Consider the following 21396-nt stretch of genomic DNA (forward strand, 5'->3'; position numbering starts at 1 on the left):
ATTTTTTTGAATTCAATTTCCAAAATGAAGACACTATGTCTGGAATACAGAATTATCATAGGAGGCGGTGTCTATAAATTTATCAATCCACAAATTAAAAAAAAATCAAATTCTTATCTAATATATAATCAAATCAATACAGATCTAAAAAAGTATAACTATAGCGAAATAAAAATTGATAGAAACACATGAAATTACAACTTATTGTTTATCTATGTTGTTTTTTGGATTAGATTGCTGTATTTTTGAAATCGGGAAGAGAAATGGTGGTTCGTCCTCAGTTGATCGCCGCTGCTGTTGTTGCTCGCTTCTTCTCTTTGTGTAACTGCTTCTTGTGTTGATAGCGTAGGTATAAGTTATACCAGAAGGGTATTTCCGTTCAGTCAGGTATAAGTTTTTTAAAAGGAGTGGCTAAAGTCTAAATACATTGAAAACAATGGCTTTAAAATAAAAGCCACAACTTTTAGTGGCTATTTGTACCGTTCGCCCACTGTTTGTCTATTGTTTTATTTTCATTTCTCTTGAGCCGATGGTTTTTCAGAAACAACCTCTGTACCGTCATAAGGTAGGGGTAAAGTCTGCCTACACTTTACCTTCCTCAAACCCCACTTGCAGGATTTTATTGGATTTGTTGTTATTGTTGTTTATGCGACGATCAAAATAACTATTGAAAAAGATTAGCCAAACATGAATTATTTTTTTATGCTTACAAAATTACTTTTTAATTTGGCTAAATATATTATGTTATTCTTTTCATGTACTTTTCTAAGAGGATTTCTCAGTTTTGACTTTTCTAGGACTCTTTCCACGAACACATAAGAGAATACCATATTCGACTTGCACAGACATCCAATCTTCTTCTATAAAAAGAAAACCAAAAGAAAAATAGAATAGTCTCCCTTGCTCAGAACAGAAGTGGTATTTAGGACATCATAAAACACTCGCGTCACCGCTCCTCGGGCGCCTTCAAAATCAACCCAACAAGAATAAACAATATACAGATCCTAAATTCCTCAATTTTTCAAAACCCTAAAATAATCACAGTCAATTCTCCTAAAATGGTGTTCTTTAAGTAGGAATTGGGATTCGGGATCGCCGGAATTTAATTGAAGAAGGGGTTGTTAGGGAGATGGCGGAATTAGGGCAGCAGACGGTGGATTTCTCGGCGCTGGTAAGCCGGACGGCTGAGGAGTCGTACGCGACGTTAAATGAGCTGGTGGAGAAGTGCAAGTCCTCTGACCTCTCTGACTCCGAGAAGAAAATTGGGATTCTGAAATACATAGTCAAGACTCAGCAGCGTATGCTCCGTCTCAATGTCCTCTCCAAATGGTGCCAGCAGGTTGCTTTCTTTTCTATTCTTCCCTCTCTCATTCTGTCTTTTGATGCATTTAATAGTAGCACTTATTATCTCTTTGTTTAAAATAATGGTGGTGTTTGCCCAATTTGTGCCTTTGTTTATGTATTGGAAGAGTAGTGGTCGAGAAATAGAACGGGGAAAAAGAGAAATTACACTCTCTCTGTTGATGCATTAAAAGAGTTTTGGCAGAATGAATAGGGTTATGTGTTTGTTTTCTTCCGGTGAAATTTGAGAGTTGGAATGGAGAAAAATGGATCTTGATGAAGTCTAGAAAGGTAGCCGTGGAATGAATTGGTGAATTGGCATGGGAACAGATGAATCTTGAAATAGATTTTGGAACTTGCAATTATGGAAGCTGTTGGTGCATTCAAAGAATAGTGGTGCAATTGATTTTTTTTTTTTTGTTCTTTTTGGTAACTAAACAATTTTATTTACCAAGTAATATTTACACAGTATTTCTCTCTCTAGCCGGATCTGGACATCAGTCCCAGATTCAGCTTGACTTCTCATTCTTGTTCCTTCTAACTACTATACCTGTTTTTACATATCCATATGAACAGTAGGGTAGTAGTTTAACTCTAATAACCTTCCCTTCAATCTTTGTTTCATGTTCCCTCGACAGTGAATTTCTTGTACTAGTTGTCGAGTAATTGTTTCAGCATTCCCCTGTCTTGCTTGAAATATTCGTGCATTCCTCTCTTGCCATATATAGTATATACTACCAGCTAGTGCCATCCTTCCTTTGTAATGTCTTTCAGCCCATTCCAATTCGTGTTCCCAAGTCATCACCTGCCTCTGTATTCCTTGCCAGTCTAGCATTGCTGCCTATACCTGTGTTGAAAATGAGCATTTCAAGAATAAATGGTCAATAGTTTCTTCTTCTCTGTTGCATAGTGAGCATGATGTATCCTCCAAGCAACCCCATCTCCCTAATCTTTCTCTTGTTAATAATCTTCTGTGTGCAACCAGGAATAGTGTGAATGTCCACTTAGGGAGCCCGACATTATTGCATGTCATCCTCCTCCATGTTACCTTTGTAAAGTCCCCTCTAAGTTTCAAGTACATAGCCTTGATTGAGAATTTTTCCATTTGCAACACCTCTTCTTCTGAGTACCCAGCTTCCTCAAAGTGTTTCTTTGCTTTTAGTATTTTTTGGACCACCCACGATGCTTGCTTTGGTTGAGCACCCCAAGTAGTGTATCTCTTCTAGTATAGATGGACCCATTGTATCCACATTTTATCTTTCTTCCTCCTTAAATTCCATAACAATTTGCAGATGGTTGCTTTATTCCATATGCCTATGTCCAGTATATTCAATCCCCCTGCTGCTTTTGGCCAGCATAATCTATCCCAAGCCAGTAATGTTTTTTTTGTGACCTCCACCCCTCCCGTCGATAGAAACCTTCTGCAGACACTCTCTATTAGTTGGATCAGTTTCTTAGGCTGCATAAACACCTGTGACCAAAACACTTGTATGGAGAATAGCACACTCTTAATCAGTTGGATTCTTCCTGCATATGACAGGAATCTGGCAGTCCATGATTGTATTCTCCCTAGCATCTTCTCAATCAGTGGTTGACATTGTACCAATGATAGCCTTTTAGTACTCAGAGGCACCCCCAGATACCTCACTGGTAGTGATCCTTTAGAGAAGCCTAATACTTGCAGTATTTCCTGTTCAATATCATCCCTGACTCCCCCAAAGAAGATAGAACTCTTGTCAGCATTTGCAACTAAACCAGAAGCTTGAGAGAAACCTTGAAAGCATTGATAAAGTAGCTGCACAGATATAGTATCACCTCTACAGAAAAGCAAAAGATCATCATCAAAGCTAAGCTGTACTATGTTCACTTAGGGTGATAGTTGAAGTTTGGATTCATCTTTAGTGTCTTCAGTAATCTAGTCAAGTATTCCATGGCCAATACAAATAGGTAAGGAGATAAAGGGTCACCCTGTCTCAATCCTTTTTTTGCATGGAATGGAGTTGTATGTTGCCCATTGATGATGATGGAGTAGGACTTCTCACACATTTCATAATCCATTGAACAAATCTTCCTGGCATTTGCAGATTCGTTAGAACTTGCTCCATATAGTCCCATTCAATAGAGTCATAAGCCTTCTTCATATCAACTTTCAGCATGCATCTTGGGGATAAACCTTTTTTGCCATAGCCTTTAACTAGTTTATGATGCAATATTATATTGTCATTTATTAGTCTTCCAGGCACAAAGGCAGATTGGTTTCTATCAACTATGTCATCCATTATACCCTGCAATCTGTTGGTTATCACCTTAGAGATAATTTTGTATACGATGGTGCAACATGATATTGGTCGGTATTTAGTGATTCTGGATGGGTTTTCCACCTTTGGCACAAGAGTAACTGTTGTGCAATGGATATGTTGATAGAGGTTAGCACTTGTAAAGAACTCCATCACTGCCTCTGTAACCTTGTCTCCAATCACAGACCAAGCTTTCTTAAAAAATAAAGCATTGAAACCATCACAACCAGGTGCTTTGTTGTCATTGATACCTAGCAGTGCCTTATATACTTCCTCTTTAGCTACATCTTTCACTAATTGAAGCTGTTGTTGTCTATTCACCAATGATCCATCCCTCATCACTACTGGATTAATAGAAGGCAAGTTTTCAGCTGATGATCCCAGTAGCTGCTTGTAGAAGCCAAGCACTTCCTCTTTAATCTCATGTTTAGCCTGCACCATCTCCCCATTGCCCCTTATTAGACTCTTAATTTTGTTATGAGAGTATCTGCTTTTCATGCTTGCAAAAAAATAAGCTGTGTTAGTATCTCCTAACTTCAGCCAATGTACTCTAGATTTTTGTTTCATGATACTTTCTTCCACCCCAAGCCATTTCTCTAGTTGTGCCTTTGTGTCTTTTTCTGCTATAATCATATCTTTAGATTGTCCAGAGTCTCTCATTTGTTCCTGTAGTTCACTAAGTTGCTGCCTGCAATGTTTGATCTTGTCACCTACTGCACTATACTCTGGTTTATTCAGGTCTTTCATAGCTTGCTTCACCTTTTTCAGTTTGCACCATACATCCTTCATGATATTTATCCCACCACTCCTTTGCCAGGCTTCATTAACTTTGACCAGGAATTCTTTATGCTCAGCTAAATGATTTAGAAACTTAAAAGGTCTGGGATCTTTATCCTCATTATCTTCAAAGATAATACATAGGGGAGACTGATCAGAACAACCTGGATCCATTACCCTTACTTCTAGATGTGGCATTTGCAGCATCCATTCAGCATTCACCAAGGCTCTGTCTATTCTGCTGTATGTGTGACCATTTGTCCATGTGAAATTCCTTCCATTTGTTCTAATTTCTGTCAAAACATTATGCTCAATGAAGTCATTGAAGTCCCTAATCTTAGCCTCTTGCACAGGGTTTCCAATTGGTCTATCGTCCCCTGATCTGATAGCATTATAGTCTCCCATTATCAGCCATGGCCCCTGCTGTACATTATTCCATCCATTCAAGTCACTCCATAAGCATCTCCTATCTTCTAGTGTATGCAGGCCATACACCGTAGTGAAAGTGAATCTCATGCTCATACTCTTGATGTGGACTGCAGTATGAATGTATTGGGAGGACTTCCCCAATTCCAAGCACTCTATCTCATTGGTAGCCCATAGTAGCCAAATTCTTCCTCTACTATTATATTCATAATAATAATTGGCAAACCAAGCCCATCCTGGAGTATTTTCCTTATTATTTGTATGACATTCTGCTCCTTTATTTTGTGTTCTAGTAGTTCTATCATATTTATTCTATTACTTCTTATAAACCTCTTGACCTCTTTCTGCCTAGGGATCTTGTTCAAACCCCTAATATTCCATGTAGCAAGCTTCATACAGGAATGAATAGAGATTGTGTCCCTCCTTCCACGCCTTTTTGGCTCCTCTGACTACTTGTATCCTCTTCCAATTGTCTGTGATATGTTAGCTGTAATCCAGACTGCCAATATGTTGAAACCATTAATCATGCTGATGACATCATCTTCTTGGCTCCTCTTGATTTCCTTGTAGCTTTTTTCCATGCATGTTCCTGCTCTCCTCTTGCTAGTTTCATAGGTGATCTTACACAGTTGTCCTTTGCCTCATTGAGCACTGCTACCTCTTTACTGCTGTTGGCTATTGCATTTGGCTGAGTCCCCTTGTCATTCTGAATCACTTTGGGCTGCCATTCTTGTTTTTGCTTCTGCTGCTTGGTTTTAGCTTTAAGTGTTGGTTGCTCTTCTTTATTACACTGATGTCCCACTTGCATGCAAGTGTGACAAAATTCAGGAACCCAGTCATATGCCACCTCTTGCATAAATTCTCTCCCATTAGGATCTGTTACCTACCTTTATAGCTTTGGGAAGATCTTTAGTAACATTCATTTCAATTAGTACTCTAGCGTAGGAAATTCGATCCAACTGAGTGGTACATGCATCTCCATATAGGGGAATCCCTAATCCACTACTTATCCTGCTCAATGGCTTTACTCCCCAACAATTGAGTGGGAGATTAGGATACTTAACCCATACAGGAATAATCCTCAGCACGTCTTTGTTGAAATCAAAATCAGCTGACCATACTCTCATGATAATTGGCTTGTTATTTAGCATATGAGGTCCAGAATACAGAACTTCATCTCTGTCAACTGATAGAGTTAAATCTTACAATAAAATATCCATCGTTATGAAAATAAACTTTTGGTTTTGTTGTAAAATTCCATGCTGAAGCAATGAATCGCTCCATAGCTCCTATGGTTGGGGCTCCAACTACATAGAGAATCAGTGCTTGTTTCCACTTCTGTGTCTCCTCTTCCACTTCCTCCTTGCATAGTTCAACTATTACCTCACCATTTTTTATGGTTGGTGCAATGAAGCTTAGATCCATTCCTTTCGCCGCCATCCTGTTACCTATAAACAAGTTTGCCTACTTCTTTTGATCCGGTTCTGCATTCTCAGTAATTACTTCGTCTTGTCTTTTAGCAGTGTCCTCCTTGCCCTTAATTTCCCCCAAATTTTCAGCAATTGCTACTGGATTACTCACATGCATGTCAATTTGCTTTGATTTAGGGTTAATCTCTGTCAACTGATTTCCAGTTGTTGTCTTCTCACTCGCAATTACCGGTACAATATTCATAGTAGGAGGTGTTTTCATACCTTCCTTCGTAGCTGATAATGGTGGCCACTATTCCATTGGTGTTTTCTCTTCACTTCGATCTGAGAATTCTGAGCTCCAATGCTTTGAGTGTTGTTACTAGTTCCCATAGACTCCACCCGATGAATCGTGACTGCATTTCTCTTTGGTCTACCCCTCCCCATTGCTGGCCAGTGTACGTTAGCAAGAGCACGCTATCGTGCGCTGAGAGAGAAGAGAGAAGAGTTTGCTCTAATATTTTTGTTTTTTTTGTTTATATGTTTTTTCTTATGGAATTTGTTGATTGGAATGGGAAAAGATGGATCTTGAGGAGTAATTTAAAATTTGAAATTGAGACAGTTAAAGTGGAAATTATAGTTATAGTGAATGTCGAGGACATTGCCAAAAAAAAATGTTGAGGACAGCTTCAAAGTTTTAAGATTGATTAATGCTCTGTCCAATTAGTGCCAACAGGTTGTTTGTTAGTTTTCTAGTACTCTCTACTGATGCAGGGAACAGTAGAAAGGTGATTAGGGATGCATGGAGCACCCTTAATGTACCCATGTTTTTCCTCGGGGTTCGGGCATTTGTACACTAATTGCTGACAGATTGCCTATATTCATGTAAAGAGTTGGGGGTTTTGGGGGGGGGGGGGCATCTGGTTGTGTTCCTAAGGTAGCAAATTTATGTGCCAATGATCATGTTTAGGGGTGGACAACTGAACTTTTCTGTTGTGGTGGACTGATGAAAGGATTAAGGGTCAAATGGGACAATACGTAATTTCGGTTTTTTGATTAACTAAAGTACCAAATGTTAAAAGCCGACAAACCCCAAACTGATTAACCGAAAATTTGAACATCAAAGCTGAAAACGGACAAAAAACCGAAATGGAAAAAGTCTGGTTTGGTCGGTTTCTTCTGTAGTTCTGTTATGCCCACCCTAGTCATGGGTTTGAACTGGATCTTTTACCTGTAGGTAATTGTAGAAGAGATGGCTACCCTCTAAAAAGAGCTCCACTAGGAAAATGTGAACGGGTCCGCTTTATATGACCTGAAAAGCTTATTGTCTATTCACAGAGCAAAAGGACCTAGAAAAGGGTTTTAAGCTCTCATCTTTATTTGGAGAAAACCATTCACGTATAAAATCAACATTGTCAATCATCAAACACCAAAGGAACTTTTTGTTCTTCAAAAGGTGCACATCACTTTTGCGTCTCTCAAGACCTTTTGCTTCTACTCAGGACATTATGCAGCCTCACAGCATGGTGCTTCTTCGAAAACTTTTATCATACCAAAAGGGCAGTGAGTTGCCTGCAGGTCATGCTTCAAACAGCTTTCTACGAGTCATTTGATCCTCTAATCTTAGATTTATAAACTCTTTCGAGGTATATGTTGGTAAGTATAATGTTTGTCTTCATGTCTTTTTTCCCCTTTCATGTCTTCATCTGTCTTCTCTGAAAGGAACGATTCACTTGTGTTATATTCAGTATATAGATGACAGTAGAAATATGTTTGCCAAATCTTCCTGGAGCTTTGGGATTAATGGTTGGCCCTATATACTTTATCATCAATCCTTAGCGACTGCAGTTCATACTCCGTAACTAAATCTCTTTTACCATTCCAATTTTTTGGTTTGCAGGTCCCCTTGATACAATATTGTCAGCAACTTGCATCAACTTTATCTAGTCATGAGACATGTTTCACCCAAGCTGCAGACTCATTATTTTTTATGCATGAAGGACTACAACAAGCTCGTGCTCCCATTTATGATGTTCCTTCGGCTGTTGAAGTTCTTCTTACTGGAAGTTATGAGCGTTTGCCAAAATGTATAGAAGATGTGGGCTTGCAGAGCGTATTAAATGATAACCAACAAAAACCAGCATTAAAGAAGTTAGACGCACTTGTTAGGTCTAAACTCCTTGAGGTTTCACTTCCTAAGGACATTACTGAAGTCAAAGTTTCTGACGGTACTGTTCTGCTTCGCGTGGATGGAGAATTTAAGGTTCTAGTTACCCTTGGTTACCGAGGACACCTGTCAATGTGGAGGATATTACATATGGAGCTGCTTGTCGGTGAGAGAAGTGGCCCTATGAAGCTGGATGACTTTCGGCGGCATGCTCTTGGTGATGATTTGGAACGCAGGATGGCTGCTGCAGACAATCCATTTATGACCTTATACTCCATCCTGCATGAACTTTGTGTGGCACTTGTTATGGACACTGTCATAAGGCAAGTGCAGACACTTCGTCATGGAAGGTGGAAAGATGCTATTCGTTTTGAGCTCATATCTGATGGTAGTACTGGACAGGGTGGCAGTTCTGGCTCCGCACAAATATCACAAGATGGGGAGTCTGATTCTGCTAGTTTGCGTACTCCTGGGCTGAAGATTTTGTATTGGTTGGATTTGGATAAAAACTCCAGCACATCCGAAATTGGAACATGCCCATTTATAAAAATTGAACCTGGACTGGATCTGCGAATTAAGTGTCTTCATAGCACATTTGTCATTGATCCTCTGACAGGAAAAGAAGCGGAATTTTCCCTTGACCAGAGTTGTATTGACGTTGAGAAGTTGCTGCTTAGGGTTATATGCTGTAATCGCTATACTCGTTTGCTAGAGATTTATAAAGAACTCGAGAAAAATGGTCAGATCTGTAGAGTTCCTGGCGATGTTCAGCTTCAGTGCCATGTAGAAGATATGCTTGCTGATTCTCGGAAGGTTAGTTATTTTAAATATATCTCTTGGAAATTTTGAGAACTCATGCAAGTCATAAGTTCCATGTTAGAGAAACTATCTATGTCATATACTCATGTTGTTTAAAGATCTATTCTCTCTTGACCACTAAGCTAAAAAGAAATTGCCGTACGGGTTAGCGAGGGTGAAACAGTTCAAGTCAATCTCTAGTTGTTTTTATCATTATGTTGTCTGTTTTCTGCAGTAGAAGTCTGATGAGTAGAGTTGTGATAACTGATGGACTCTTGATAATAAAGAATTTAAGGATGTTAGAGAATTAGCGATACAAGGGCATTCAGGGAAGAAAAAGTTAAGAATCTCAGTTAGAATTTTCTGGCAGTTATATAAGAAAGAACTTGCCAGTTGTCCAGATATGCTTAGAAAATTTAGATAGAGTTCTGTTTCATTTAGGCTACAGTCGTCTTTCATTTAGGCTGCTTTATGTGTTATTGCTCATGGGATCTAAAAGCTAGAAAAAGAATGTGGTCATAAAAATCTTCAAGTATAGCTTGTGTGGTTGTGTTGGGGGGATCAAGTGCTTAAATTGCCGTGCTATGTACTATTCACTTTTGAAAAACTAGGGGCAAACTTAGAATAGCTCCTTAGTCTTATGATAGAGCTTTTGTTCACATTTCTGGGCTGATACTTTCTGTTTCTTTGTAACATCTGCACCTTCTTGATGCCTTTTGATAATAATACTCACTTACTTCATCAAAAAAAAGTATTAAACATGGCTCCAACTATTGAGGTCTCTTTATACCAACCAATGTGTGGTGAGGCCTAACGATAAGTTGTTGGAGATATGAGGGGAGGCGTTCTTTTCATCCACCCAGATAAGGCGTGTTAAGGTCTACTTGTTGACATTTCTTTTTGGTAAGTGACATCTACTGAATGACAATCTTCATAAAAAAGGTCTACTTATTGACACTGTAGACAATTCGTATGCAAAGGTCAGTTTCGTTGTTTTTCGCTAATAGAATTATTCCTTTGTTGATATGACATACTATTAGACTAGCAAACAGTGAATTCTGCATTCTTGTACATAAGATAATAGATCAGCAGATATTGGTTCCAGTTTTTGAAAAAAGAAGATAATAGATAGCAGTCTCCTTTGTCGTTAATTTTAATTTATTTTCAAAGAGCATACATAGTTACCAAAAATGCAATAGTGAAGCAGCCCAATTACGATTATGGAAAGAGTCATATTATCGTTCGAACTATCATCTCTACCGAAAACCAAAATATGGAGATTTCAGAGTTTTTCTTCTTTTTCATGTTAAAGTGCTGCCACTGCTTCTTAATTCTGGACATGGGACCGACTTTGATGTTATTATTGGTGGATCCATTTTTCATATGTTAATAAAGTTGTATGATGTCTTAAGACAACCAAGCTGAGGTCTGATGCTATTTATAAGTCAGGAAGTACACTTATAATCTTTCCTGAAAGGTCTCCTATTCCAGTCTTGACTTCCTGGTACTATACTGCATGATTAACTTTTTCGTTCTTTTCTTCTGACCAACTGCTTTATCTTTGCAGAAGGATAACAAGTTTGACAGCAGGGAGTATCAGGGCCAGGAAGTCCTGCGTGTACGTGCCTTTGGTTCATCATTTTTCACCCTTGCAATAAACATAAGGTTATTTCCTTTTTTTTTTATTGTTGGAAGCTGATTTCAGCTGGTTTTTAAACTTTTTTCTATAACGAACATGGAAATTGCTGGTATCTGTGCTCTAATCATGTGCCACCAAGTATTGGCTTGAAATCAAAATGAGCATTGGTGAGACAAGGGTTGGAATCCTTATCTTCTATTAAGATTGGGAAACCAATTGCAACACTGGACTTCTTTGAACAACCCTGGCACTATTTCAAGCCAAGTCTCTGATAATCTTTTTCTTGGGTCAGCCATATATTTTGTCACCTGAAAAAACATAACTGCACCTCAAGTTTGCTCTTCCTCTTGCGAAGCCACCCCTTCTCTGCAGGAAAAGGAACCAAAACTGATCCCAGCTCGTTATTCATCTTCCCTCCATCTTTACCTGTCCAAACAGCTGATTGGTTAACAGGGCAATGCCTATGAAGCTGCGGTAGAAATGGAAGGCCTGCCAAGCCATATGCCCATGGGTGCAGAATGCCGAGGACCAACTTTTAGTTGAGGATGAAGGGCAGAAAGGTTATTGTTTGAAAGGACCAATGATGTTTTTCTGTGGTTTGCACATGGAAAACGCCGAAAGAAGAAAAGTTTCAATTGTTGATGTTTCCTTATCTAAATCGGTTTGTGAAATGACAGGTTGACCTTTTCTTTTTGAGATGGAGGTTGACATATTCTTTTAAATAGCCATACCAGCACGCTAACAATATAATAATATAACTTCATAAAAAAACAATGTAATAATATATTTATAGTAGGGCAATATCCAAGGTTGTGGCTAGTGGTCAATGAAGTGGGTGCAAACCTTGGAGATCAGGATTCAAATCCTAGCAGAGGCAAAAATCACTTGATGATTTCTTACCACTTGTCTAAGCCTTGGTGAGTAGAGTTACTCGATACCTTTGTCGGTAAAATGTAACAAGTACTTGATGCCTAAGTTTAGTCGAAGTGCACCGCAAGCTTGCCCGAAGATGCTGTTAATAAAAAACAATACGTTAATCATCGGAGGGGCTATTTTGACTTTTCCCAAAAACTAATCTCAATTGTCCTTCTGCTTCTCTTCTTTCCCTCTCTGCCTCGTCAACTGTGATACTAGAGCAAAACACAGAGAACTGATAAATCCATTAAACCTAAAGTCAAACCACAATAGCTTGTCAAAAAGACATTATGGGTCATCTGGGATCAACTTTGACATGGGATTTAGTGGGACAGGAAACTATATTTATTTCATAGAAAGCATGGACAAATAACATCAGCCCATGAAACCCATCTTGAAAGCTTCTCTTCGTCCATGCTTAATTTTCAATTTGAATGATACAGTAGGGTTTTTGAATATCAGCTTGTGAAGAAACTCTAAACCCTAAACCTATAAAAAAAGTGATGCTTTCCTTCCTTTTGTAAAGAAAGGCGCAAATGAAGCTAAATAAAAAGCACATACATATTTCAAGAATAACGACTACAAACACGAATCACAATTGTATGGACAAAGGAATTAAAAAAATTTCTTATTGTTTAGTGCTGCCTCTTCAGAACAACGTCTTGGTGATGAAGTATGTGCCGTAACGCCTGGGTGATTGCACTTAAGCATTGAGAGAGAGGCGGGGAGGGGTTTTTGTGTGTGTGTGTGTGTGGGGGGGGGGGGGAGACTGACTGACTGAGAAGCTCAATCTTTTAAAAGGTGACAAGCACAAAAAAGCGACAAGGTCCATGGGGCTTGAAACTAAAAGAGTGAAGCGATGTACACAATATACAAAAAACCATAAATACCAAATATTCATGAAGTTTGTACTAGAATAATTTTGTAATTAAGTACTAACTAAATTCAACATCCAATATACAATAATGCCGATATTAAGCCAATTCCTTAAAGTTGAGACTCAATGAACCGATGACACATCATTATTTGAAGCCCACACTTCTTAGAGTGTTATAAATGACTTTTATTAACACTGGTTTGGCTTTTGGAAAAGAAGACCGAAAAGCTCCCACTATAATGAGATAGTAAGGGCATTTAAGGGAAAGAAAAAATAGGAAACTGATTTGCTTAGAGACTAAGTTGCGTGGACTCTCCAAAATGCCCCACCCGTGTCAGATCCTCCAAAAATGAGCTGCTTTTGGAGGATCCGACACGCACCTCTTGATATTTTTGGAGAGTCCGAGCAACATAACTTAGAGAAGCCTTTACTTTGCGAAGTGTATTGAAAATATGCATGTATATATTTTTAGGATGCTCTTCTACTCAACATTGTATGTTGATTGTTCATTGCAATATTTGCAGAAATCCCACATATTGTTAAAATATTCTACCTGATTGCCTATAATTTGACCAAGGAGCAAATCAATCAAATAATAGGACAAGAAATACCTCCTTTTGGAGATTCTATACGGTTATAAGTGCTTCTGATGTTTGCGTCATTCTTTGAGAACACCGTTGTCTGGATCTCTCTTTGAGAAACCTGGCCAGGAAACAAGAATTAAAATGCTAATTTTTCCTGCGCAAGTCTTAATTTTTCTCATATTCCAGGAATGGCCACTTCATTCTTCACTCTTCCAAGAATATTATATCATCATTAGTGGTTGTTGAGTGTGAAGAAGCCCTAAACCAGAGAAGTATGTCAGCAGCTGACGCTTTTATTAGCTTGAGAAGCAAAAGCATTTTACATTTGTTTGCGTGCATTGGGAGGTTCTTAGGTCTTGAGGTATGAACGGATCTTTTCTCCTTTTTCCTTGTCTTTTGGCTATTAGATTATTCTGTTTATCCATTTGGAGAGCGAAGGCTTCTTATTTTAGATGCTTTACTGGTTGTTATATTCAGTATTCCTTTGTCTTGTATTTTTATGCAGTTGGTTTCCTTTAACATTCAGGATTAGTATTAACTTCATTTAGGTTGTCCTTAAGCATTAGTTGCGTGGACGTGTAGTTATTGTTACACTTTATTAGTAAGATTATCGATATAAAATTTTTTTATTAATAAGATTACATCAACTGCTAGGTTCACCCTTGGGCCTTGGGTACATTGTTCACATCTTATCTCTGAATGTCAGTGTCGAGAAGATCACCATGCTCTCTCATTTTTCCAGAACAAATATGTGCACCAAAGGTGTAATGGTGGGCCTCCCTCATATATTTATGAACACCATATTCTTTTTTCCTCCCAGTCTGTTAGATCCTTCTTTTAGACTCGTACTGCCTTGACTTTGATGAAATTGTCTCCGGCCAAGGAGACCTTCACACCAACTGTGATATTCTAAACCTTCTCCGTGCTTCTCACTATTGTCTCTGATTATCCGACCAGATGGTCAAACCTCCCTACTAAAAATATATTTAAAAATTTCTCTCCTCTTTCCACTTCCTCGTGTTAATCTGAGAGAGGAAGCCAGTTTGCCTTGACATGGCTTTACTTCTCCCATAGCTTGATTATGAATTGCCATTTTATCAGGAATATTGTACTTTCTAGAGCATTTTGTTTGATCTTCTTATCTTGTCGCATATGTAATTAAGATGCATTGGCTGGATCAAAATTTTGGTGTCTGCATTTAGGAGTTCAATTAGAAATCATTTAGCTTCTTTACTGGTTATTTGATGAGTTTTTTTAATGATTATCTGATATATATCCACAGGTCTTTGAACATGGGTCTGCAGCAGTTAAGGTGCCAAAGAGCATTTCTTGTGGTATAAATTTGTTGCTTATGGGTTTTCCTGAATGTGGAAGCTCATACTTTTTGCTGATGGAACTTGACAAAGATTTCAAACCTGTGTTCAAATTGCTAGAAAGTCAGTCAGATACACCAGAAAAAGCTCAATCTCTTGTTGATCTGAGCAACGTGGTTCGTGTAAAAACTGTTGACATCGGTAGGATGCAGATATGTGAGGACGAGCTCAATTTGAGTCTTCTCAACAGCAAGAAACTGCTATCAATTTTACCTAGTGATGGTGGCAGTCACCAAACATCTGAAAATAGTCTTCTTGCTGATTTCAGCTTGGAAGGATCTATAGTTTCTTCCAGTGCGCCATCAACATTTTGTTCTATTGTTGATGAAATATTCGAACTTGAGAAAGGGTCCTCTGTCCCTTCTTTCTCCGGTCAAATTCCCCCGTCAACATTTGGTGCTTCTCCTGCATCTCATTTGGGCTCTGGTGTTGCAAATTATCAGAGTCTTAAAGTTGGAACACTGTCCCCTAAGTGGGATCGGGGAACAGGAAACTACAGTAGCTCCATGTACAAGGGCGTGATACAGTCAGGTTCGGCTGGATCATTAGCCACGGCTCCAGGAAGGAGTCAAACTGTGAAAAAGTTGACAGCTTCAAAGTCTGAGCAAGATTTGACTTCTCTCAGATCACCTCATTCTGCAGGAGCTGGATCTTATACGTCATTGGATGAAGACCAGCTGACTGTATCTACAAACCGACCAGCTCGACTCCTATCTCCACCACAACGAGCTTGCCCCCCAGCTTCTGCATTAAGTGGAAAAGCTAGTGCTCCAAGAAACTCCGCTGCGGGAACTGTACCGGTTGGTTTCAGGACTTCTGAGTCTAACTCATTGGTTTTAAGTCCTGGATGTAAGTCAAATAACCTCTGAGATTGTTGTTTATATATATTTACACCATTGTGTATGTTACATCTATCTGTTATAGCTCTTACCATCCATTTTTTTAAATGCTCAGTGGGCATGTTTATTTTTGATGCACGTGTCTCAAAATTGCATTTCCTTTTTTTTGCCAGCCCAAGCAATAGATTCAGCAACATGTCCCCAGTCAGAGCAAGATGCAGCTTCCAGATATAACATTTTACCAAGGAAGCGTACATTGTCAGATTTGTTGGATTCACTTCCATCACTTCAAGCAATGGAGTCCAATGAAGGATCATATAAGCGAAGGAAACTTGTGGAGTCTGCTGGCACTCATTTACCTAAGTCACTGATGCTTATTTCTTCAGATATTTCTGGTAAAGCTGAAGAGTATAGCTATGGCAGTCTTATCGCTGAAGCTAATAAAGGGAATGCACCTTCTAGTATATATGTTTCTTCCCTTCTGCATGTAGTCAGGCATTGCTCACTTTGTATCAAACATGCCCGGCTTACGAGTCAGATGGAGGCACTTGAAATCCCATATGTCGAAGAAGTGGGTCTTAGAAGTGCATCCTCAAACTTATGGTTCCGAGTTCCATTTGCCAGAGATGATGCATGGCAGCATATATGCTTGCGGCTAGGTAGACCTGGAAGTATGTATTGGGATGTGAAAATTAATGACCAGCACTTCCAGGACTTGTGGGAGCTTCAGAAAGGAAGCAATAGTACTCCATGGGGTTCTGGTGTTCGGATTGCCAATACATCTGATGCAGACTCTCATATTCGTTATGATTCTGAAGGTGTTGTGTTGAGCTATTATTCAGTTAATGCTGATAGTATAAAGAAGCTAGTGGCTGATATCCAAAGGCTATCTAATGCTCGAACATTTGCTCGTGGAATGCGAAAATTGCTTGGTGCTAGGGCTGATGAAAAGTTTGAAGATAGTAATGCAAATTCTGAAAATAAAGCGCTGGCTGCAATTAAAGGCGCTTCTGATGCAACTGATAGAATTTCCGAACAGATGAGAAAGCAATTCAGAATTGAGGCAGTAGGTCTGATGAGTCTGTGGTTCAGCTTCGGTTCTGGGGTACTTGCTCGCTTCGTGGTTGAATGGGAATCGGGTAAAGAGGGCTGCACAATGCATGTTTCACCTGATCAGCTTTGGCCACATACAAAGGTTTGCTTTCCGTGTTATTACGTATAACATGTGCTGTTTTTCTCCTGTCCTTTCTTTTTTTCCTTGTCTGCAATACAATGAGCCTTAAAATGCATATGATCCTATAATTGGAGTTTTCTTGAGAGCTTGAATCTATACTTTGGTTGGTTATGTTATTCAGTTATTGTGGTTTAAGCTATGGAATTCCTGCGAAAGATTCTGCATGTGGTGGCACTACATTCTATCTTATTTTATCCTTTTGTCAGACTTCTCCATATTTTAACCTCAAAAATTCCGTTGTGGTTCCAATTCATAATGACTTCTATTTTACTGTGGTTGACGAACTCACAGTTTCTTGAAGATTTCATCAACGGTGCTGAAGTTGCATCCCTTTTGGACTGCATCCGTCTCACTGCAGGACCCTTGCATGCTCTTGCTGCTGCAACGCGGCCGGCACGAGCAGCTCCAGTTTCTGGTGTTCCTGGTGTTACAGCGCCTATGTCTTCTGTTGCAAAGCAGACTAGTTATGTTCCATCTTTACCAAGCAATGTAAGCACTAGCATAAATCAGCCTGCATCCGGACCTGGAGTTAATCCGGTTTCAGTTACTGTGGGTGCACTTGGCACGCACCATCCTAGTGCTGCAATGTTGGCAGCTGCCGCAGCAGCTGCAGGAAGAGGTGGTCCTGGCATTGTTCCTAGCTCATTGTTGCCCATAGATGTCTCTGTGGTACTTCGTGGTCCGTACTGGATTCGCATCATTTATCGGAAAAAATTTGCTGTTGATATGAGGTGTTTTGCTGGAGATCAGGTTTGGTTGCAACCAGCAACACCGCCTAAAGGGGGGCCAGAAGTTGGAGGATCACTGCCATGTCCACAATTTCGACCTTTCATCATGGAACATGTTGCCCAGGAGCTGAATGGAATTGATTCTAACTTTACTGGTTCTCAACAAGCAGTTGGATTGACTAACTCAAATAGTTTAAATGCTGGTTCACAACTTCCAGCTGCAAATACGAACAGGACTAATCTCTCTAATTCTACTGGATTAGTTCGTCCAGCAAATGCTGTAACTGGTTTCAACCGTACTGCAAATGGCCTACCCGCAGCATCGAACTTAGCAGTGGTGAATGCAGGGATGCCTTTGCGCAGACCACCTGGTACTGGTGTACCTGCTCATGTCAGAGGAGAACTAAATACTGCAATTATTGGCCTTGGCGATGATGGAGGGTATGGTGGTGGATGGGTTCCTCTTGTTGCTCTCAAGAAGGTTCTCAGAGGCATTCTAAAATACCTTGGGGTGCTGTGGCTCTTTGCTCAGTTACCGGACCTTCTGAAGGAGATTTTGGGATCAATTCTGAAGGATAATGAAGGTGCATTGTTGAATTTGGATCAGGAGCAGCCAGCCTTACGCTTTTTTGTGGGGTAAGGTTCCAATCATTCTGTATTGTCTTTAATCCCTGTCCAATTCTCCTGCTGACTGCTTAGTAGTGTAGAAAACTTGGGAATGGAAGAGAACCTTAAAACTTGGGAATGGGAAAGGACCTCCAGAATCTCAATCCTCACATGTCCTCTAAATTGGATGTAAATGTGGCAATGGAAGAGAACCTCCAAACTATAAGTTCTCACACTTATCCTCTAAATTGGACGAGTGTTGAATTTTCACTATATGAACCTCCAAACCTTTCTGAAGTTGTGCTTGTCATTTTTGCGTTCTCCTTGTTTTCCCCTGCCTTAGCTGGGGTTTTGATTTCTCGCTTCTGCTAGAATTGTTTTGCATGCATTCATTGTCATTCAAATAATGATACTTAGCTTTCATTGTTTTACTAATTTTATGTTGTCTATAATAGATGTCACTTATGTTGCATAGGAGAAACATTCTTGGCTTGTGCAGTGTCTTATACGCTGGAAACAATCTAGGGGTATTAATATTTCTTCAAGGTTGTGAGAAATATGGGGGGTTATTGGACATAGAGCTCTACATTCTTGTAATTTTTCACTTGCAAGTTTAGTTGGAGCGTGTTAGTAGAGGTCAAGAAATGATTCTATAACCCCGGGATAAATATCCGAATCTTTTGCAGGTTTGTTTTTATTGTGGCTTCATGCTCTTTCTAATGTTATATTTAGGAGTCAGTCGAGTTTACTGTAAAAGAAGAGTATGATACCGTGTTTCTTTTTGGTTTTTGTGCTCTTGGCTTTTCCATTTAGAACCATATGCCCTGGCCGAACTCCGTCTAGCCCCAGTTTATAATTTCTCACCTGAGAGTTTTGTCCATTTTAGTTTCACATAATTTCTTTTAGTATACTCTATTTGATGTACAACCTGATCTGCTTAGTATCTAAACAAACTAACCTGTTAACACTTTTTATCTGTTGGCTAGAAAGCTTGGTGCTTTTTAAATGAATAATCCGAATAATTATATCCCATCTTTTTTTTGCTGGTGAACTTTTATGTGTAGAAAACTCACTGCTGCTTCAATATATTCTACTGACAATCGCTTGGGTGTTAGCTAGTTTATATGGTTGTTTTGAGCATGTATTATTTTTGTGACCTTGAGTTCCTATACTGAAAGGAGTTGTTGCCACAGGGGCTACGTATTTGCTGTTAGTGTTCACAGGGTTCAGCTTCTCCTGCAAGTTATTAGTGTCAAGAGGTTTCATCAGTCGCAACAGCAGCAGCAGCAAAATCCCGGAAGTGCCCAAGAGGAATTAACACAAGCCGAAATAGGAGAAATATGTGATTACTTCAGCCGCCGTGTTGCATCAGAGCCATATGACGCTTCTCGTGTTGCATCATTCATTACACTTTTGACGTTACCTATTTCAGTTTTGAGAGAATTCCTGAAACTCATTGCATGGAAGAAAGGGTTGTCTCAAGTGCAAGGGGGTGATATGGTCCCTACACAAAAATCCCGTATTGAATTGTGTCTTGAGAATCATGCTGGATGTAGTATTGATGGTAGCTCAGAAAATACATCTGCTTCCAAAAGCAACATTCACTATGATCGGGCTCATAATTCTGTCGATTTTGCGCTGACGGTTGTTCTTGATCATGCACACATACCTCATATTAACGCTGCTGGTGGTGCTGCGTGGTTGCCTTACTGTGTGTCTGTCAGGTTGAGATATGCGTTTGGTGAGAACCCGAATGTATTGTTTCTGGGAATGGAGGGAAGTCACGGTGGACGGGCATGCTGGCTGAGGGTTGATGACTGGGAAAGATGCAAACAAAGGGTGGCTCGAACAGTAGAAGTGAATGGGAATTCTGCTGGTGATGCCAATCAGGGAAGGTTAAGGGTTGTTGCAGACAGTGTTCAGAGAACACTGCATGCGTACCTTCAGGGGCTGAGGGATGGTGGTGGTGTTGCTGCAGGCATTGGATCGTGAAACAGATGTTACACGGACGTAGCTCTAAACAGTACGTATATGTAGTGCTGACTATCCTGAAAAATTCCCCAGCAGATGTAACCGGAAGAACCAGCAACTGCTGATTAGCACGTGAGCTCACCAGTTGGGATTTAGCTGGGATGTAAAGTAGGTTTCTTTTTCTGGGTATATGCGGGCTTGCAGTGGCTAACGCAATGAGTTTATCCCCTTGTACAGGTAATATAGATTGATACAAAACTAGCTGGAATGGTACGGATCTTTGATGGTGTGCAAAGATCTGTTCTGGATGGTCAAACAAGATAAGCTTGACCACTATTAGAAGGATAGAAGGAATCCGCATATCCCTTTTGTTGTAAATTGTGGCTTGTGAAGGATCATTTATTTTCTTTCTGAAATCTTGTAAGTAGCAATTTGTTTCTCGTTGACCTATGCATTGCCAAGTTCTTTTGGGGAGGGGGGGGGGTTACTCCTGGAACAACATGCATAAAATTTTGTAACATTTTTCCTATTGTGGTATTGTTCTGGAGCGCATATTGTTCTGGAATACCAACACTGGAAGCCAACGTAGTGTTTCTCTACTGTAATAGAACAATTACACATTTATAGACTCTTCTTTTTCCCTTATGGTACGGAATTCATACTCACAGTTGTAATTAGTTTGGAGTTGAGGGGTAGTAGTTTTAGTTTAATTGTAGAAAAGATAATTTATTTGGTAGGCTTTATTTATAGAGTTGGGTGGATGAAAAAATTGAGTTTGCTGGTTCATGTGTGGTGTAAAAGCAGTTAGAGAAGGATTGGCTATGTACTGTCTGCATGATGTAAAAGTGTTACTGTCTCTGCTAAATTGAGGAGATGAACCTTTAAAGTGAGAAAAACAATGGTGGTGTATTTTTAACACAGTACTGGAGTTTTTTGTCTCTATTTTCTTTCAAATTATTCAAGAACTGGAGTTTTTTGTTTCTATTTTCTTTCAAATTATTTTATCACACAGGGTAAGTATCTAAAGATGAAATGACGCAATGTTTTTGATTACCAAATTTAAATACTGAACGTATTCAAAAGTTAAAGTAGTGTGCACTAACATTAAGAAGTTCTAGAAAATTAATATGAAACGTCGATATAAATTCCTAACATGCTTTAACAACTAAAGGAAGAAGTGATCTAAATATTAAGCTGGTTCTCTAGAAGAAAAAAAGGTCATTAAAATGTTGAATAGGACCATGGAAGAGTTTGGACTTCAATACAGGGCACAGAGGTATAGACAACTTAAAAGTGTATTTGGGTTATAAAGCATCATAAGGATTATTGCTAATCGGTCTTTTGCCTTGTATCAAGAGAAGTTATAGTTACAGATTCTACCTAGTTGAATTAATTAGTTCAACAATGAAAAAGGA

General features: G+C 39.3%; 1 protein-coding gene across 1 annotated transcript; it reads left to right on the top strand.

Annotated features, from left to right (window-relative positions):
- Positions 1–823: 823 nt before the first annotated feature.
- LOC107828476 (mediator of RNA polymerase II transcription subunit 14-like) lies at positions 824–20624 on the top strand. The gene is made up of 8 exons (XM_075217720.1): positions 824–1339; positions 8151–9230; positions 10783–10880; positions 13417–13591; positions 14513–15452; positions 15616–16637; positions 16968–18040; positions 19204–20624. The coding sequence occupies exons 1-8, from the start codon at positions 1130–1132 to the stop codon at positions 20000–20002; spliced, it is 5397 nt and encodes a 1798-aa protein (XP_075073821.1). The 5' UTR covers positions 824–1129; the 3' UTR covers positions 20003–20624.
- The last annotated feature ends 772 nt before the right edge of the window (positions 20625–21396 follow it).

Source organism: Nicotiana tabacum, chromosome 7 (genome assembly GCF_000715075.1).
Source record: "Nicotiana tabacum cultivar K326 chromosome 7, ASM71507v2, whole genome shotgun sequence".
Classification (NCBI taxonomy): Eukaryota; Viridiplantae; Streptophyta; class Magnoliopsida; order Solanales; family Solanaceae; genus Nicotiana; species Nicotiana tabacum.